At 30.3% G+C, this 19,294-nt stretch overlaps 4 protein-coding genes and 1 long non-coding RNA gene across 5 annotated transcripts; 1 reads left to right on the top strand and 4 right to left on the bottom strand.

Moving 5' to 3' along the window:
• Positions 1-2,529: 2,529 nt before the first annotated feature.
• Positions 2,530-4,371, bottom strand: LOC135138548 (cytochrome P450 4g15-like). The gene is made up of 8 exons (XM_064068528.1): positions 4,177-4,371; positions 3,937-4,128; positions 3,699-3,890; positions 3,577-3,643; positions 3,400-3,526; positions 3,144-3,350; positions 2,749-3,094; positions 2,530-2,699 (listed from the first exon to the last, which is right to left on the bottom strand). The coding sequence occupies exons 1-8, from the start codon at positions 4,340-4,342 to the stop codon at positions 2,530-2,532; spliced, it is 1,467 nt and encodes a 488-aa protein (XP_063924598.1). The 5' UTR covers positions 4,343-4,371.
• Positions 4,372-7,103: 2,732 nt separating this feature from the next.
• On the bottom strand, positions 7,104-7,992 carry LOC135138547 (cytochrome P450 4C1-like). Its single transcript, XM_064068527.1, has 4 exons — positions 7,974-7,992; positions 7,718-7,924; positions 7,323-7,668; positions 7,104-7,273 (listed from the first exon to the last, which is right to left on the bottom strand). Exons 2-4 carry the CDS (start codon positions 7,850-7,852, stop codon positions 7,104-7,106), a joined length of 651 nt encoding a protein of 216 aa, XP_063924597.1. The 5' UTR covers positions 7,853-7,924; positions 7,974-7,992.
• Positions 7,993-8,156: 164 nt separating this feature from the next.
• LOC135139146 (uncharacterized) lies at positions 8,157-8,903 on the bottom strand. The gene is made up of 4 exons (XR_010282127.1): positions 8,754-8,903; positions 8,514-8,705; positions 8,276-8,467; positions 8,157-8,220 (listed from the first exon to the last, which is right to left on the bottom strand). It is a non-coding gene; the product is annotated as an uncharacterized LOC135139146 (long non-coding RNA).
• A 1,965-nt stretch (positions 8,904-10,868) lies between these two features.
• On the bottom strand, positions 10,869-11,643 carry LOC135138546 (cytochrome P450 4C1-like). The gene is made up of 4 exons (XM_064068525.1): positions 11,533-11,643; positions 11,314-11,482; positions 11,085-11,264; positions 10,869-11,038 (listed from the first exon to the last, which is right to left on the bottom strand). Exons 1-4 carry the CDS (start codon positions 11,641-11,643, stop codon positions 10,869-10,871), a joined length of 630 nt encoding a protein of 209 aa, XP_063924595.1.
• Positions 11,644-18,143: 6,500 nt separating this feature from the next.
• On the top strand, positions 18,144-19,290 carry LOC135138221 (uncharacterized). Its single transcript, XM_064068145.1, has 3 exons — positions 18,144-18,328; positions 18,380-18,611; positions 18,670-19,290. Exons 1-3 carry the CDS (start codon positions 18,164-18,166, stop codon positions 19,266-19,268), a joined length of 996 nt encoding a protein of 331 aa, XP_063924215.1. The 5' UTR covers positions 18,144-18,163; the 3' UTR covers positions 19,269-19,290.
• Positions 19,291-19,294: the final 4 nt, after the last annotated feature.

The following is a 19,294-nucleotide window of genomic DNA, read 5'->3' as shown; positions in this document are numbered from 1 at the left end:
GTGATCTATCACTTCATTCATATTTTTTGGATTTGCATATACAGGGTGATTCAAGAAAATAAATGAAAGCGTAAATTTATTTTACTGATTTACTCAGGAACTACAAAACCGAATGCTTCGAAATCTTGAAGATATTTTACAATTATCATAAGCATGGTAAATTTTTGATCAAAACGTATTTGGTCGTCCCCCCTAAAAAATTTATGACGTCACCACAAAATTTTGCTGAATAAATCCTATCTAAAATGTACAAAATATGGTGAGTCTCTTCTTGTGATTTATCATTCCATTCAAATTTTTTCAATTTGCATATACAGGGTGACTCAAAAAAAATTATGAATGCGTAAATTTATTTTATTGATTTAATCAGGAACTACAAAACCGAATGCTTTGAAATCTTGCAGATGTTTTAAGGTTATAAAGAGCATAATAAATTTTTTGTCAAAATAGATTTGGTTATCTTCTACAAAAAACTGATGACGTCAGCTCAAAAGTTTGCCGAATAAATCGTATCTAAAATGTACAAAATATGATGAGTTTGTACTTGTGATTTATCATTCCATTCATATTTTTTAGATTTTCTTAAGAGGTGGTTCAAAAAAATTAATGAAGTCAATTTATTTTATTGATTAAATTAAAGGCAACACTTATTATTAGTATTACACCCCAACCAACCCAATTTGGTAGACACAAAATTTGTTAAAGGAAAAACTCGGTTGAAACATAAGGGTAGCACGCTTATTTACATCGACTTTAACATTACAGACCTGCATTTGTTTTATGCGCTCACTTGGTTCCGCGAATGTGAAATAGACATGTTTATAATCAACCAATTGTGAATTTCGCCGTCAAGAATTAAAATAAAACCCAATGTTTTATATAATAAGCGGAAGTCGAAGCAATAAAACCGATGGTCGTTTTGTTTACAGTTTCTCTGTTTGACTCTCACGTATGCTGTTACGCCTGTCATCTTAAATTAAGAATGTTTATACATACACGATTTTCAGTTGCCTCTGATACGTATACGTGAGTAAATTGTTTCGTTATTTTATTGATTATTACAAATCAATATTCAAAACGACCCAATTCATTTTCCCAAAAATTTGAGAATATAATAATTTTATTCTTAGTATTACACTACATCTATCCCAACTGATATACGTGTCCTTGCAAAAATGTTGATGACGTCATCGCAATTTTTTTTTAAATTCCCACTACAAAAATGTAATGAGAAAAAAAACACAATAGGCATGCAGCCGTCAAGTTTCCGACAGCGAGGGAAGTACTGTCTAAACTCTTTAGACCAATTTTTTGTAAACAGATTTGCTTGTGATTTTAAAACTGATTTATAATTTATTATAGTTTTCTTTTAATATTCTTTGTAACTAAATAGATATCTTTGTGTTTTTAAAACTGTTTTTTTTTTAAATATATTTTATTGCAACGTTTATTTTTGATTGTATATTGTTTATGATCCTTTTTTTTGTCTATACTAATTATACTTGTAATTACCTGTATGTACATTTATTTATGTTCTTAAGAGTGGTTTGTTTAATTGACATATATTTTTTTATTTGTTTATTTGAAGTTCATTGTTGGTTGTACAGAATTGAAGTAAATTTATTTTTTTACACCCATTTGTTTTAACTTTAATTAATATATATTTTGTTTTGGGGTGTACTTGGTGATTATAACGAATTATAATATTTTATTTAAGGTAAACAATATAAAAATATAAAATTATATCAGCGTTTTATTTATTGCATATTTTTTTCTAAAAATCAAAATATAAAAAACGTCTTAAAATGGACAATACATGCCGTCTCTAAGACGTCAGTACAACACGTCAATAGTTCGTCACAAAATGACGACTCTAAGACGTCAGTACACCACGTCAATAGTTCGTTAGAAAATGACGTCATCTGGACGAGACATTTGACTGTCATTGGTATGTCAATATCACGTGAAAAAGATGACATCATGTTGCCTGGGATACATTTTTGTCGATTTTTTAAAAATTTTTATTAGTTTTCCTAGAATTTTGTTAATGTTCGTGGGTCAATTTTTGTAGTGTTTCGATTCATAATTAATTTCCTACTTATTCTAATTTGATAATTTGGAATCCTGAACCCAAAAAATCTAAAATTTTGCATTCGTAAGTAAGCAAAAATATGTAGCCTGAGGTTTATTTTAAATGTTGTCCATGACACACACACCTAGCTGAAATTTCGGTAAAGTCACCAACAATTTAATGGAATTTTTTTTTCTTTACGGGAATTGTTTCAGTTCTTACATTGCGCCTTTTGTCTTTCCTTTATGAAGTATCAAGTGGAATTTATCTTTCTATTTCAGTGACTAAAAAAATACTGTACGACTGTTTATTTGCTTGTGTTTCCATTTTAAACAGTTTTTTATAAAATAAATGTGTGTGAGTTGGGTACGAATTCAATGAAATTTAATGATCTGTTTTATTAAATATTATTGTAATAAGTAAGTTTAAAACATTATATGTAATTGAATTTCCAAGCTTTAATTTCTGTCTTCAACTCTGATCCTGTACCCTTTTTTAGCTATCCCGAATAAAAATATGTCCATTTCTATGTCCTCTACTCTTTTGTAATCAATGGCCTCTAATATTCTAAAGCGCTTCAAAATGACAGCCAAGAAAACCTTCATAGACAGCATAGCATATTTTATACCTGAAAAAAATGACAATCTATTTTCAAAAACAAAAAAAAAACCGTTTACCTATGCAGTTTCTTGCACCAGCACCGAAAGGAAGATATGCACCACGTGGTCGTTTTTCAACTTCTTCAGGCAAAAATCTGTCAGGATCAAACTTTAAAGGATTAGGCCATATGTCAGGCCATCTATGAAGCTGTGAAATCGAAATCAAGATTTCACAGTTAGCCGGTACAAAATAAGATTCTAATTCAATTTCTTCGTCTATTTTTCTTAGTATAAAAGGTACCGATGGAAAAATTCTGATTGTTTCTTTAATCACGCGTTCTAAGTAGTTCATTTTATTGACACATTCCAGCGTAAGGTCCTGGGTATCATCAGTGAGTAATGATATTTCTTGGTATACTTTTTCCTAAATAAGTAGACTACAGTTTTTGGTTTTATCAATATTGATGTGTAACCTGAATTTCGGGATGCATCCCTAATAAGACTAAAGCTGAGCCTACTGCAGGTGTTGTTGAATCATTGGCTGCCAGTAACATTAAGGCACCTTCTTCTAATAAACCATCTGTGGTTAAATTATTTTGTTTGTTCATTTCCAGTAGATAGTTTAAAAATTGCTTTTTGCTATTTTTATTTTCTGGTTGGCTTTGTTTCACAGCGATTACCTAAAATACTAATTTCAACTCATTTCTTTGGCTGTTTTTAAAAATGTACCTGCTTGATAAAATCCTCAAAAACTTTACCAATCTCTAGTTGTTCTTTCCTCAGAGACGATCTCTTCCAAAAATAATCTATGTTTAGATGTGGCTTGAAAAAGCGATATTTTACACTTTTTTGGTATCTATAACATTTGATGATAGAAGAATGTGATATTACAGCTGCAGATATTACCTGTATCCAGTGGCCAAAAATTTTTCTTTGTTGTATAATGAGTCAGGACGTACGTCTGCTAGTGTTTCTACAAAATATAGAATTAATTATACAACAAGAAATAACAAACAAATGTACCGTACCACACCCAGCATTAAGGTAAGTTTTCATTATTATGTCAAACAGATCTGGTGGGTCATTTGTTCCCTTACATACTTTATCTAGTTCGTCTGCTAAACAGTTTGCACATTTAGTAAACGCAGGAACAAATGAATTGACAACATTTGAATTAAAAGTTTGATTTATCAGTTTTCTTCGTCCTTTCCAAATTTCAGCTGAAATAAAAAGTGATTTTCGGTGGTAACAAGCTCAAATATTTACGTGGAGAGATCAGTAAGCCAGTTTTTAAAGCATCTCCTAAGTATTTAGCGTAATATATGCTTTTATCAACAGACTTGTTTAGCAAAATTTCCACGTCCCCTGGTTTAGAGATAAAAAGGTAAAAAAATGGCCCAAACCATACCCGAGTGACAGGAGAATATTGTGCTATGCGCATTAAAGTATTATAGCTTTCTAAAACAAGAAAAAATAAACTCGTGACAAATAATATTCTGTTTTTACCTGCAGGTCCTGCTGTTAGTAAATGGGCGGACCCGATTAAGGGAAATCCAAAAGGGCCTGGATGTTTGAAGGAACAATAATATAGACGTCTCCTTTTCCAAATGAAATACAAGGTTAAAGCTATTATGAAATACAAGAAGGTGGATGTAAGAGAAAACTGATGCATGTCTGGGAGCACCTTTTAACTGTGTGTTATGGATTTTGCCACCAACAAATGTACAACACAAAATGAACAGTGTTTTCTAATATACGTCAATTATTCAACAAATAGCGATTTTCTTAAAAACCAAACCAGTTTTATCAAGGCTGTATTCTGCAATTATAAAAAATTATCTAATATTATCTAATCAACATAATGCAATCCTAATTAGTTAAGTGACAATACGTATATATTCACTAAGAAATACATGTTTTTAAATAATCAATCAGTAATTTTTTTCAAACGTTTATAAAGTGATGATGGTTACCAAAAAAGTTAGAGAGTGATTTAATATTTAGTTTTATCAAATTTATTTCATCTAATGAAAAAATAATGCTCAACTTCCGTATTTACTTACAATACGTCAGATGTTTGAGGCGTGCATTCGGACTTTGCCTTTTTTCGGTATTTATGTTTACTGCACTTCACGGCGAAGCATTCCAATATTTCCAGTTGGGTCTCAACCACCGAAGCTTTCTTGTGTATCCGTTACTCACTTCATTTTTAACGCAGGTTTGTGAAAATTTCTGCCATTCAGTGTGGGTTGTACTTATTTAGACTAGGTAAGTTAATATCTAATAAAGTAATCATTTTAATTTTTACGTGTTTCTGTTATTTTTGATAACTGTACGTAGATAACAAAAGCAGTTTTTTTTCAGATAAGCTGGAAAGACCACCATTAATCACTGAAGATACTCCCACTAATTATGAAAAACTTACGGTGATTGTTTTTGAAAATGAGGCGCCATAAAATATTGCAAAGGTATGTTACTGCAATTTTTTATGAACTAATGCTAATGAACATAATTTTATTCAAGATTTGAAACAAATACAAAACACATGTGCGAAACGAAAGAAATGCTAAAGGAAATGAGTGAAAAAATCTCCAGCATAGAAACGTCATCAAATCTGACAACTGGAAAAGAAAAGAAAAATAGAAGTTATGCCGCCAAGACCACACCTAAACAAATTTTGACGAATTACGAGATTATCTTTGCCTATTAGAACAAGCAGATTTCTTTGTAAGTTAAAAAAATACAATGAATTCATATATGCATACAACATTGGATATTATATACAGGTAGATGCCTGTAACACCACGATACTTTTTGGTAACTTAATGGCACATTTCGCTTCATTGTAAAAAATTATTGACAACGAGATTTTCCTGATAGGGTATGCGTTTTTGTCAATGCAACCATTTTACGATTATCCGTTAAATTCAAGTAAATTTAGCATTTTTAAAATGCAGAATTTGTCTTCTGCTTGAAGCTGAAATCCCTTAAATTTAATAAAAGCCAAATGCTTGCTGTTGCTAATAGACGAAAAAATTATTGCATTTCCATTAATCCATGCACTCGAACGGTTTTTTTTTTCAGTGCAATAAATTGAGGCAAACTTAAAAAACTTAGGTTATTAATATGATTGTTAAAACAGAATTAATTCTTAGCGGTACTTTTTTCTGTGTTGGGGACAGTCAAGTCGTCGTGAATTAGAAAGTTTTACAGTACAATTTCAAATCAAGTAACTTCAACAATGCGATTCAATTGTCTTTTCCATTTATTCTATTTTTTTTAAATATTTTTTGTAAACAGATTTGTTTGTGTTTTTAAGACTGATTTATAATTTATTATAGTTTTCTTTTAATATTCTTTGTAACTAAATAGATATCTTTGTGTTTTTAAAACTGATTTTTTTTTAAATCGCATGCAACGTCTATTTTTGATTGTATATTGTTTATTATCCTTTTTTTGTTTATACTAATTATACTCGTAATTACCTGTATGTAGATTTGTTTATGTTCTTAGGAGTGGTTTGTTTAATTGACACATATTTTTTCACTTGTTTATTGAAGTTCATTGTTGGTTGTACAGAATTGAAGTAAATTTATTTTTATACACTAATTTGTTTTAACTTTAATTAATATGTATTTTTTTTTGGGGTTTACTTGGTGATTATAACGAATTATAATATTTTATTTAAGGTAAACAATATAAAAATATAAAATTATATCAGCGTTTTATTTATTGCATATTTTTTTCTAAAAATCAAAATATAAAAAACGTCTTAAAATGGACAATAAATGCCGTCTCTAAGACGTCAGTTTATCACGTCAATAGTTTGTTACAAAATGACGACTCTAAGACGTCAGTACATCACGTCAATAATTCGTTAGATAATGACGTCATCTGGACGAGACATTTGACCGTCATTGGTACGTCAGTATCACGTGAAATCTTTGGTCACTGTGACGTAATTGATCAATTTTTGTAATGTTTCGATTCATAATTAATTTCCTACTTATTCTAATTTGATAATTTGGAATCCTGAACCCAAAAAATCTAAAATTTTGCATTCGTAAGTAAGCAAAAATATGTAGCCTGAGGTTTATTTTAAATGTTGTCCATGACACACCTACCTGAAATTTCGGTAAAGTCTCCAACAATTTTATGGAATTTTTTTTTCTTCACAGGAATTGTTTCAGTTCTTACATTGCGCCTCTTGTCTTTCTTTTATGAAGTATCAAGTGGAATTTGTCTTTCTGTTTCAGGGACTAAAAAAAGACTGTACGACTGTTTATTTGCTTGTGTTCTCATTTTAAACAGTTTTTCATAAAATAAATGTGTATGAGTTGGGTACGAATTCAATGAAATTTAATGATCTGTTTTATTAAATATTATTGTAATAAGTAAATTTAAAACATTATATGTAATTGAATTTCCAAGCTTTAATTTCTGTCTTCAACTCTGATCCTGTACCCTTTTTTAGCTATCCCGAATAAAAATATGTCCATTTCTATGTCCTCTACTCTTTTGTAATCAATGGCCTCTAATATTCTAAAGCGCTTCAAAATGACAGCCAAGAAAACCTTCATAGACAGCATAGCATATTTTATACCTGAAAAAAATGACAATCTATTTTCAAAAACAAAAAAAAAGCCGTTTACCTATGCAGTTTCTTGCACCAGCACCAAAAGGAAGATATGCACCACGTGGTCGTTTTTCCACTTCTTCAGGCAAAAATCTGTCAGGATCAAACTTTAAAGGATTAGGCCATATGTCAGGCCATCTATGAAGCTGTGAAATCGAAATCAAGATTTCACAGTTAGCCGGTACAAAATAAGAGTCTAATTCGATTTCTTCGTCTATTTTTCTTAGTATGAAAGGTACCGATGGAAAAATTCTGATTGTTTCTTTAATCACGCGTTCTAAGTAGTTCATTTTATTGACACATTCCAGTGTAAGGTCCTGGGTATCATCAGTGAGTAATGATATTTCTTGATATACTTTTTCCTAAATAAGTAGACTACAGTTTTTGGTTTTATCAATATTGATGTGTAACCTGAATTTCGGGATGCATCCCTAATAAGACTAAAGCTGAGCCTACTGCAGGTGTTGTTGAATCATTGGCTGCCAGTAACATTAAGGCACCTTCTTCTAATAAACCATCTGTGGTTAAATAATTTTGTTTGTTCATTTCCAGTAGATAGTTTAAAAATTGCTTTTTGCTATTTTTATTTTCTGGTTGGCTTTGTTTCACAGCGATTACCTAAAATACTAATTTCAACTCATTTCTTTGACTGTTTTTAAAAATGTACCTGCTTGATAAAATCCTCAAAAACTTTACCAATCTCTAGTTGTTCTTTCCTCAGAGACGATCTCTTCCAAAAATAATCTATGTTTAGATGTGGCTTGAAAAAGCGATATTTTACACTTTTTTGATATCTATAACATTTGATGATAGAAGAATGTGATATTATTACAGCTGCAAATATTACCTGTATCCAGTGGCCAAAAATTTTTCTTTGTTGTATAATGAGTCAGGACGTACGTCTGCTAGTGTTTCTACAAAATATAGAATTAATTATACAACAAGAAATAACAAACAAATGTACCGTACCACATCCAGCATTAAGGTAAGTTTTCATTATTATGTCAAACAGGTCCGGTGGGTCATTTGTTCCCTTACATACTTTATCTAGTTCGTTTGCTAAACGGTTTGCACATTTAGTAAAAGCAGGAACAAATGAATTGACAACATTTGAATTAAAAGTTTGATTTATCAGTTTTCTTCGTCCTTTCCAAATTTCAGCTGAAAGAAAAAGTGATTTTCGGCGGTAACAAGCGCAAATATTTACGTGGGGAGATCAGTAAGCCAGTTTTTAAAGCATCTCCTAAGTATTTAGCGTAATATATGCTTTTATCAACAGACTTGTTTAGCAAAATTTCCACGTCCCCCGGTTTAGAGATAAAAAGGTAAAAAAATGGCCCAAACCATACCCGAGTGACAGGAGAATATTGTGCTATGCGCATTAAAGTATTATAGCTTTCTAAAACAAGAAAAAATAAACTCGTGACAAATAATATGCTGTTTTTACCTGAAGGTCCTGCTGTTAGTAAATGGGCGGACCCGATTAAGGGAAATCCAAAAGGGCCTGGATGTTTGAAGGAACAATAGTAGAGTCGTCTCCGTTTCCAAATGAAATACAGTATTAAGGCTACTATGACAAACAAAAGGGTGGATGTAACAGACAACTGACGCATGTCTGACAACACTATGAATTGGTTTAAAAAACACATTGATTATGTCGCTAAGTCACTAACAAATATAGATAACAAAGTGTTCACGAATTGTTTTTCCCTGCATTAAATAAATTTTTAAAAACAATTTTTTGTTGAATTGGTTTTACAAAACGCTATTTAATAGTTTTTTAACTGCTTCTAGCTAACACAATCTTAATTTAAGTGGAAATTTTGATGCACCTAGGAATGAGTAAGATTTTCATGTAGATTACCAACAATTAATATCCTATAGTATCCGCTTTAATAATTTGTTTATTAATATTATTATTATGTGTAATTTAGAGCTGATTCATTAAAATTCCAATTAAGCTCATGACTCGTATGTTACAGAAATGATAATTAATTCATAATTAGCTAGAAAAATAAATTAGACAAATCAATTCCTAAGTGCCCTTGCAAATGAATCCACGAGTGCGTTAGCGATTCAGATCAAGAAAATCGTTTTAAACATAGGCAACCATGTGCAAGTTTAGTTCTTTTCTGGTAGTTGGTAGCTCTCCTAGGGAATTTCTGGGTAGTATCTAGTTAGAGGATTCGTAGAGGATGGCTTGCTTTTGTTGTCCAAGCGGAAATATACGACTTTTCGAGCGACGCCAACACGTGGGGTAAATTTGATTTATTCTTTGTAAATTCATAGTTCATGTTGGAATTTTAATCGTTAACTGGTTCTAACACAATTTAACAGTCATGAGATTGTTTAAATAAAGCACTTGCTAGGAGATTTAATTAAATTCACTTATTCAGAACTCATCCTTTGTTTATCAAGTTATAAATAAGGTTTCTGGATACTTACAAAGCATTGCATTAAAACCAAAGCGCGGAATAAAATTTCACGCGCTCGATCCACTGCTGCCGCGTCGAAACTTTGATTACAAATGTATTTTCCTTTTGGACTATATCAACATAATATAACATTTCACGATAACAAAATTGTGGTCTTGTGGTTGAAAAATTAAAAAGGGGCACAGCTTATTATTATTTGCAGTAATATACTAATACAGAAGTAGTATTATTAACACGCAAACACTCCTAGAGACGCACTGGTGGACCAGATCAAGCCGTAAGATTTAATTCCGCGCACCGATTATAACACTTCTTAATTCCTCCCCCAAGATTGTTAATAATTCATTTATGACAGTTAAAATTAACCTAACGTTGTCCCACTTTGGGAAAAAGGACCGTGCAAAATGCGGTAGAATTTATAATATCGTGGATTAAGGGACTGGGGGATTAAATTTTTCCCTTTAGGTAGTTATCATCATATCAGCATCACAACATAGAGACATTTTTCTCGCAACGTGGAAAACATTTTGTGTTTATTTATCATATATGTTGTTTGGGATAAGCTGGGGACAGTCCACGATATAAACTCTCAAAGCTAATTGTTTTAAGTAACCAATCACTTGGATCATGGCATAATTTAACATCATGTAAATTCTTTGCCTGAATCGTTGATAAAGTGTGGCACAATTTAACATCATGTAAATTCTATGTTTGAATCGTTGATAAAGTGTAGCAAATATGAATCTCATGTAATTTTTTTCGCTATCTCACAATTTTCTTTGCTGTATAATTTAAAATGGAACGTAAATTTTCGTGCTCTGTAGTTTCTAACTTCAAGTAATATTTTTGTCTGTTTGATAACAGATTTAATAATGGCTGTAGTGTGTTTAACCCCCTTCAGACTTTCTGTTACAACTTGTATAAGATCAGTTTTCTGGGCTTCAAATAAGGCTGAGAAATGTCAGTGGACAAAAATTGCTTTGTGTAAAAATATGTTACAGGTAATAAATATAATTATAGACATTCCTCGTGTATAAAACTGTGTATACTTAGCAAAAATTTTCCATATTTTACAAATATTTGTGTACATAAATCCACCCTTTACTGATATATTAAATTTCCAAGTTTTAATTTCTGTCTTCAAGTCTAATCCTGTATCCTTTTTTAGCCACCCCCATTAAATACATGTCCATATCTATGTCCTCTATTCTTTTGTAATCAATGGACTCTGCTATTTTAAAACGCTTCAAAATGACAGCCAAGAAAACCTTCATAGACAGCATAGCATATTTCCAACCTGTAAAAAAATGATAATCTATTTTCAACAAAAAAAAAACTTTTACCTATGCAATTCCTGGGACCAGTACTAAAAGGAAGGTAAGCACCCCGAGGACGATTTTTGATTTCTTCAGGCAAGAATCTATCAGGATCAAACTTTGAAGGATTCGGCCATAGATCAGGCCAGCGATGAAGTTGGGCAAGGGGAATTAGAATGTCACAACCAGCTGGTACAAAATAAGAACCTATAAAAGTGATCAATTAATATCCACTCAACCCAGACTATAGTTGTACCTAATTTGACTTCTGTGTTTACTTGTCTCAGAATAAAAGGAATTGTTGGAAAAAATCGGAGTGTTTCTTTAATCACGCGTTCTAAGTATTTCATTTGATTGATGTGTTGCAGTGTAACGTTGTGAGTATTGTCAGTAAGTACTGACGATATTTCTTCAAAGAGTTTTTCCTAAATAACAACAATAGAGTTCTTGCTTTTACTTAAAACTGATGTGTAACCTGAATTTCGTGATGCATCCCTAACATGACTAAGGCTGAGCATAGTGCAAGCGCTGTTGTTTCACTGGCTGCGTGGAACATTAAGGCACCTTCTTCTAATACACCATCCATAGTTATTTTGTTTCGTTTCTTCATTTCCAGCAGATAATTTAGAAATCGCTTTTTTCTATCTTCACTTTCGGGTTGATTTTGTTTTATATCAATAATCTAAATACAAATTTCAATTCGTTTTGTTGCTTCTTTTAAAAAAAATACCTGTTTCATAAAATTTTGAAGAACTTGAGAAATTTCTAGTTGTTCTTTTCTCAGAGGCGATCTCTCCCAAAAATAATTTATGTTTAGATGCGGCTTGAAAAAGCGAGATTTCACACTTTCTTCGAATCTAGAATATTTGATGATAGAAGAATGTAATTTTAGAGCTACTAATGATACCTAAATCCACAAGATAAAAATTGGTCTCTGTTGTGTAGTGAGTTTGGACATACATCTCCTAATGTTTCTACGAAATATATAATTATCCAACAAAATCATCAAGTACATAGGTAATATTAAACAAAAATTTTCTACTGAACTTTTTTCGAATTTTTCAATATAACTGATATCTGGCAAGAATTACACCTTCATGCTAAAAGTTGTAGTAATTAAAGGTGATATGAATATGGAATATAAACGTATCTCTAAATCAAACATTAGTTTTTAAAAGTTCACTACTCCGATAATAATAATAATAATAATAATAAAAATAAATAATAAAAAAAAAATCATACCACAAGCAATATCGATGTTCCATTTCCAAATTATTTCAAACAGATCCGGTGAGTTCATTGTTCCCTTACATATTTTATCTAATTCGTCTGCTAAACAGTTTGCATATTTATCAAACACAGGAATAAATGAATGGATAACATTCAAATTAAAACTATGATTAATCAGCTTTCTTCGTTCCTTCCAAAGTTCAACTGAAAAAAAAAATTAATTTCAACCAAAATAAACGAAAATACTTACGTGAAGAAACTGGTAAAGCATTTTTTAAAGCAACTCCCAAATATTTAGAGTAATATATGCTTTTGTCTAAACACTTGTTTAGCAAAATTTCCGTGTCCTCCGCTTTCGAGATAAAAAGATGGAAAAATGGCCCAAGCCACATTCGAGTAACAGGAGCATATTGTGCTATGCGCATTAAAATATTATAGGTTTCTAAAATAAGAAAATAGTAAACTGGTGGCAAATAATTGTTTTTACCTGCACGTCCTGGTTTTAGTAAATGGACAGACCCAATCAAGGGAAATCCAAAAGGGCCTGGATGCTTGAAGGAACAATAATATAGATGTTTCCGTTTCCAAATAAAATATAGGATCAAAGCTACTATGACATACAAAAGGGTGGATGTAATAGACAACTGATGCATGTCTGACAACACGTTTAAAGTGTATCAAAAACACATCGATTATTTCAGTCACTAACCAATACGGATGACAAAGTGTTCTCAAAATTTTCAGCACTGTGTTAAATAAGTTTTTAACACCAGTTTTTTTATACGGACAGTTTTTTAGTGCTATTTTTTGTTGCATCTAGAAATTAATTGTTTTTAAACATCGAGCCATTTTTTTATATGAAGTGAAACACTAATTATAGAAGTGTAAGTGACGGCTGTAAGGTTGTTACACTTTTATGTTAATTTTACTCAATTATTTTTACATTGCACACCTAAAAAATGTATTATTAATGACAAAAAACAAATCAATCAATTAATGAATAAATGTAGCTGACTATTATATGTTGGCAGACAAGAAATATAATCTAAAAACATGCACAAACAACTTCTAAAAATTTCTTTATTATTAAAAATATTTATTAACATTCTTGTGTGAATTGGCTGATACAAACTTAATTTAAAAATTGCTCTAAGATTATTGAGTACATAACTTTCCTCGTCGTCTTTTTCGAAAAATCATAAAATTTGTTTTAGCAGTTTTAACAGTTCAAAGTTTAAAATTCTTGGAAAAATCCATTGGATTACAAAACATGATTCATAATTTGGTAAGTAAATTGTGTTTTTTTTTGTATTTTTTTGTGAATCCTTGACAAATCGAGGGCCGGTTTATGGAAAGCGAATTAAATATTTAATAATTGGTTTTCCATGAACCGGATCCTAGTATATTTATTTAGAGTAAAGCATATTCGGGTGCCTATTTAGTCCGAAAATAATTACTCTGTGATAACTAAACAGTAAATAATAATTCCAAGGCATTCTCAAAATATATTTTTAATGTATCTAGCCTGACGTCACTAGGAGATGCGCAGCGACCATGGCTAAAAAGTAGGGGTGGGGAGTATTTGACGGAACAGGTATTTCGGAACTGTTACCAACGTGGAACAGGAACAAGTTGTTACCGAAGATTCGAAATAACAGTTATTCGGGATAAATCTGTTCCTTTAAAATATAAGTCCGCAAAACTGGTTTTATAAGTGAAACTAGCGATTTGCGATGATAAATTTAAATATATAATATAATAATACAATAAATAATAATACATATAAGCAGAAAGGTTACATTGAGAATTATTTGGAATAAAGAATTTTATTTAATAAAGGCACTGTTGTATTTGGAAGCAGTGATACAAAATATTCAAGATTTAATATATTTTTTAATTTAGTTTTTTTTCCAATAAAATAGTAAACTAAGAAATTAGATAACAGCAACGAGAAAGAACATATAGGAACGTCAATTTTCTCTTATAGGCTACGTTGGTTATAAATAAAAATTATTAAATCTTTATATTAAATCAAAAAAAATCTTAAGTAACAATTTCAGATTCCGAAGGCAAAATCCGAAGACCAAAATCGTAACATAACGAAACAAGTACGTAAAGAACAAATAACAGTTTTATCTGTAGCAGAGCCGCATAGTAAGTATACGGGATGAAAGTGTTCTTCCTAGGAAACGCAATAACAAATTGTTCCAGAATCACTGTTATTTGGAACTGTTCCTAAAATGGAACAGTAACAAATTGTTCCTGTTCCTCAAAAAAGTAACAGTTCCCCATCCCTACTAAAAAGTTAAAACGCCTAAATATTCCTCAACCACACCAGAGAACATAGAGAAGCGTCATAGTTTAAATTAAATGACGGTTGAGGAGTCCTCGACTTATGTTGGCAACAGTGTTTGTTTCTAACTAGGAATAAAATTAACTAGAAAAAATGTCATAATATTTTTAATGACGCGTTTTACTTTCGACAAATTGATACTAGATTTACCAGAATATTACAAGCTGCATACTGTTTGTTGAGAACTTGTTTGATCTACAGACCAGAGCGCACTCAGGCCAATGTCGACTCTAAGCGTTCAGAAACGATTTGATTTATAAGCTATGATCCGTGATCTGATACACATTCTAACCGGTTTCGAGCATAATTTCTGCTGTTTCAACTTTCGAATTCTCAGTTTTTCGAAATTTTAGTTTAGGGACCTTTCAGTTTACTCCTATTTATTTTTCAATTTTTGGATTTTACAATTTCTCAATTTTTCAATTTCTCGGTTTTCAGTTTTTCTCTTCAATTTTACGACTTTTAAATATTTCGATTTTTCAAATTTTGACTTTGGAAACTTGTATTTGTAGATTTTTCAGTTAATTGACTTTTCAGGTTTTTTGGTTTTTCAATTTTTCTATTTTTTCAGGTTTCGATTTTTCAACTTCACTTTTTAGTTTTTCGATTTCTCAATTTTTCAATTTTTTAATTTCTCAGTTTTGGGATTTTTCAGTTTATTTAATATTCGATTTTTCGGTCTTACGATTTTGCAGGTTTTTGATTTTTCAATTTTTTGATTTTTTTAAAGTTTCGATATTTCGAGTTCACTTTTTTGATTTTCCGATTTCTCAATTTTTCAATTCTTTAGATTTCAGTTTTTGGATATTTCAGTTGGGATTTTGCAGTTTTTCGATTCGTCAGTTTGTCTTTCATTTTTCAGTTTTTCAATATTTCAGTTTTGGGATTTTTCAATATTTTTCTTCGACTTTTCGATTTTTGGCTTCTAGAGTTTTCGATGTGTCGATTTTTTTACTTTTTCGATTTTTCAATTTTTCGATTGCTTAATCCTTCGATTTTTCGACTTCCCGGTTTTATATTTTCTGTTTTCAATTGTCGTTTTTAATTTTTCGATATTTCAATGTTTTGATTTCCCGATTTAGTTTCCCATTTTTAGTTTTTCTTTCATTTTTCAGTTTTTGATATTTCAGTTTTGGGATTTTTTAATATTTCGATTCTTCGACTTTTTGATTTTTGACTCCTGGATTTTTCGATGTGTCGATTTTTTTAACTTTTTCGATGTTTCAATTTTTCGATTTTTAAATTTTAGATTTTTTAATTTTTTAGTATTTTAATTTTTCAATATTTAAAATTTTAGATTTTTCGATTTCCCGATTTTTCATTTCAGCTCTTCCATATTTAAATTTTTTAACCGTTTCGATTTCTTAATCCTTCGAATTTTCGACTTCCCGGTTTTAGATTTTCGGTTTTTCAATTGTCGTTTTTTCAAATTTTCCATTTTTCAATTTTTCAAATTTGACATTTATAAACTGTCAATTTTTCGATTTTTCAGTTAATCGATGTTTTGATTTTCCCATTTCTTGACTTTCGAGGGTTTCGATATTCCTTGTCTTCAATTCTTTAATTTTTCGATTTTTCAGGTTTTTGATTTTTTATTTTTTAATTTTTTTAAGGCTTCAATTTTTCGACTTCACTTTTTGGATTTTTCTATTGCTCAATTTTTCGACTTTTTAGGTTCTCAGTTTTTGGATATTTCAGTTTTTGGATTTTTCAGGTTTTCCATTTTTCAGTTTTTCTTTCATTTTTCAGTTTTTCGATACTTCAGTTTTGGGATTTTTCAATATTTTGATTCTTCGACTTTTCGATTTTTGACTCCTGGATTTTTCGATGTGTCGATTTTTTTACTTTTTCGATTTTTCAATTTTTCGATTTTTAAATTTTACATTTTTTAATTTTTAAAATTTAAAATTTTTCGATTTCTCGATTTTTCATTTCAGTTTCGATATTTTAATTTTTCAAGTTTTCGAATTTTTCAAATGTTTCGATTTCTTAGTCTTTTGGTTTTTCGACTTCCCGGTTTTAGTTTTTCTGTTTTTCAATTGTCATTTTGTTAAATTTTCGATTTTTTAATTTTTCAAATTTGACTTTCATAAACTCTCAATTTTTCGATTTTTCAGTTAATCGATATTTTGATTTTCCCATTTCTTGACCTTCGAGTGTTTCGATTTTCTTGTTCTTCAATTCTTTAATTTTTTGATTTTTCAAGTTTTCGATTTTTCAATTTTTAGATATTTTCGTTTAGAAATTTTCAATATTTCAATTTTTTGGCTTTTCTATTTTTAACTTCTGGGTTTTTCGTGGTGTCTACCTTTTCACTTTTTCGATTTTTCAATTTTTGGATTTTTAAATTTTAGATTTTTCAATCTCTTGAAATTTTAATTTTCCAATATTTCTTAATCTTTCTATTTTTCGACTTCCTGGTTTTAGATGTTCTGTTTTTCAATTTTTCGATTTGTTAATTTTTCATTCCCGATTTATGGAGATTTGATTGTTCAGGTTTTCGATTTATCATTTTTTCATTTTTTTATTTTGGCCTATTTCGGTTTCTCAGTTTTTCCAGTTTTCCATTTTTTCGTTTATTGATTTTTCCTCTTTTCCAATTTTTCAACTTTTAACTTTTTGTTTGTCGATTTCTCTATTTTTCGATTTCATTACTTTTCGATTTCTCGTTCTTTGGATCTTTCAGTCTCTCAATTTTTCAATTTTTCGAATTTTTAAGTTTTGTGATTTTCGATATTTTGATTATCAATTTCTCAATTTTTAAAATTGTTCAATTTTTAACTTTTCGATTTTTCGGTTTTTGATCTATTTCGTTTTCTCAATTTTCGACTCTACGATTTCTTGATCTTTTGATTTTTCGATTTCTCAGTTTTTCGAATTTCCAGTTATTCGATATTTCGATTTTTCAATGTTTCGTATTTCGATTACTAGATTTCTCGATTTTTCGATTATTTTAATTTTTCATATTTTTTTTCCTCACTGTTAATATCATACAGTATATCGAAAACAACCACAAAAATTGTCACTAAAAACATTAAAAAAAAAATTCATACAAAATAGAACACAGTGTTTCCAAAACGTTTTCCCGAAAAAAATCCATTGGGTTATTACGATTTCAACAATATTCTTGGTTTGAGACGTTTTGCAAGTATAAAACACACATAAAGAATTAATTCTTAGTTAAACTAAATATGTACCAAAAATATTCACTTAATTTAGTCGTTATAAAAACCGACCAAACAACTATGTCCGGCAGAAATTATAGTCTAACCAACCAAATCGCTTCTGAACGCTTAGAGTCGACATTGGCCTGAGTGCCCTCTGGTCTGTAAATCAAACAAGTTCTCAAGCGACGAGTTGCAGTGAATCAAGTTTTTTTGTTGGCATCGACTATTTAAATTTGGCGCTTCCCTTTGGCGGTTGAGGACTCCAATGTCAATAAGGGTGCTTTTGCAAAATCAGCCTGTATGTCGTATCTATATTAATCTATGACCACACGTTAATTGTCAACATAACCTCTAAAATGACAGAATCAAAGATATTTGAAATTCTTCTTCAAAAACAGTATGATTTTCCTAAACTTCACTCGGAAGCAGCCTTCACAGTGGCAAATAGTTTTGCGGACGTAATTTACGACACTTTAAAATTAAAATCAAGTTTGCCTACAGCCAAAAGATTCAGCGTTCTTGTAAGTAGTGATTTATGTATCACTCGATAGAAGCTTTATACCCATTTTCAGAAATTTCTTAAAACTTTGGCATCAAGTTCTGATACCCACTTGAGCGTAAACGAGCATAATTATCAAACATTCATTGAGGCATGTACACATTCTGAAAACGAAAATGATCAACATTTTTTAAATGATGTTAGCAAGGAACTACAAGAGCAGCTACCAGGAGACTTATGTAGTGAAGTGTTAGAATTTTACAAAAGAAAAAACGAAAAGCACCAGAAAAATATAAAGCGAATGGGTAAGATAAGAATACATGTTTTGTTTATTTTTCATTATTTTTCTAATTTTTTTTATAGAGTTAGTTAAAAAATTTGACCAGGAAGCGCTTGACAAGGCACACTTTTCTGGAAGAATTACGAGAAATATCTCATATTATGAAACCAGTGAAAATGTTATTAAAAAACTCCTTCACAGTGAAGAACTGCCAAATATAAAAATAAGTGAAGTGGACTCAACTGACTTAACATATAGGACAAAACAAGTGAAATTTGCGTATAGTTTACTGTATCTAAAACAATGGACTCCTTTGAAGACAGTTTTAGACAGATTTGTAAACTACAAAACATTAACAAATTATGAAATTAATTTTTTAAACTATTTAAATGAAAACGTGGGTAGTGGAGGTGAACATTTACGCGAATTTGTGATAACAAACTTTATGTTTGTATATGAAAAAAGTCTGATAGAAATGTGTACAAAAATAATCCAGTTGGAAGGTGATCAAGTGTTGGATTACTTTGAAACCCTGCTCATTGATAAAAATTACGTAATTATTAAACAACTGTGTGAAAATGAATGTTTTAAACACAAAATGAAAACCGCCTTGTTTGAACTGTATTCTTACAGCTTTTGTAATACCAATTTGTTAAAATTCATCGATTTTTTGTTACAATAATAAATTCAAACAATTTCCACCACCTT

Source organism: Zophobas morio, unplaced genomic scaffold (genome assembly GCF_036711695.1).
Source record: "Zophobas morio isolate AGI-343-1 ecotype UQ-CSIRO unplaced genomic scaffold, CSIRO_AGI_Zmor_V1 ptg000030l, whole genome shotgun sequence".
NCBI classification, from domain to species: Eukaryota; Metazoa; Arthropoda; class Insecta; order Coleoptera; family Tenebrionidae; genus Zophobas; species Zophobas morio.
This window is presented reverse-complemented; position numbering and strand designations above follow the sequence as displayed.

Coding starts and splice junctions, on each gene's coding strand:
- LOC135138221 (XM_064068145.1), top strand. CDS start 18,164: ATGACAGAATCAAAGATATTTGAAATTCTTCTTCAAAAACAGTATGAT. Junction 18,329..18,379: donor CCAAAAGATTCAGCGTTCTT/GTAAGTAGTGAT, acceptor ACCCATTTTCAG/AAATTTCTTAAAACTTTGGC. Junction 18,612..18,669: donor GAAAAATATAAAGCGAATGG/GTAAGATAAGAA, acceptor TTTTTTTTATAG/AGTTAGTTAAAAAATTTGAC.
- LOC135138548 (XM_064068528.1), bottom strand. CDS start 4,342: ATGCATCAGTTTTCTCTTACATCCACCTTCTTGTATTTCATAATAGCT. Junction 3,891..3,936: donor TGGCTTACTGATCTCTCCAC/GTAAATATTTGA, acceptor TTTTTATTTCAG/CTGAAATTTGGAAAGGACGA. Junction 3,351..3,399: donor TTGAGGATTTTATCAAGCAG/GTACATTTTTAA, acceptor TTAGTATTTTAG/GTAATCGCTGTGAAACAAAG.
- LOC135138547 (XM_064068527.1), bottom strand. CDS start 7,852: ATGAACAAACAAAATTATTTAACCACAGATGGTTTATTAGAAGAAGGT. Junction 7,669..7,717: donor GGATGCATCCCGAAATTCAG/GTTACACATCAA, acceptor CTACTTATTTAG/GAAAAAGTATATCAAGAAAT. Junction 7,274..7,322: donor TGGTGCAAGAAACTGCATAG/GTAAACGGCTTT, acceptor CATTTTTTTCAG/GTATAAAATATGCTATGCTG.
- LOC135138546 (XM_064068525.1), bottom strand. CDS start 11,643: ATGGATGGTGTATTAGAAGAAGGTGCCTTAATGTTCCACGCAGCCAGT. Junction 11,483..11,532: donor GGATGCATCACGAAATTCAG/GTTACACATCAG, acceptor GTTGTTATTTAG/GAAAAACTCTTTGAAGAAAT. Junction 11,265..11,313: donor AAACACAGAAGTCAAATTAG/GTACAACTATAG, acceptor TCACTTTTATAG/GTTCTTATTTTGTACCAGCT.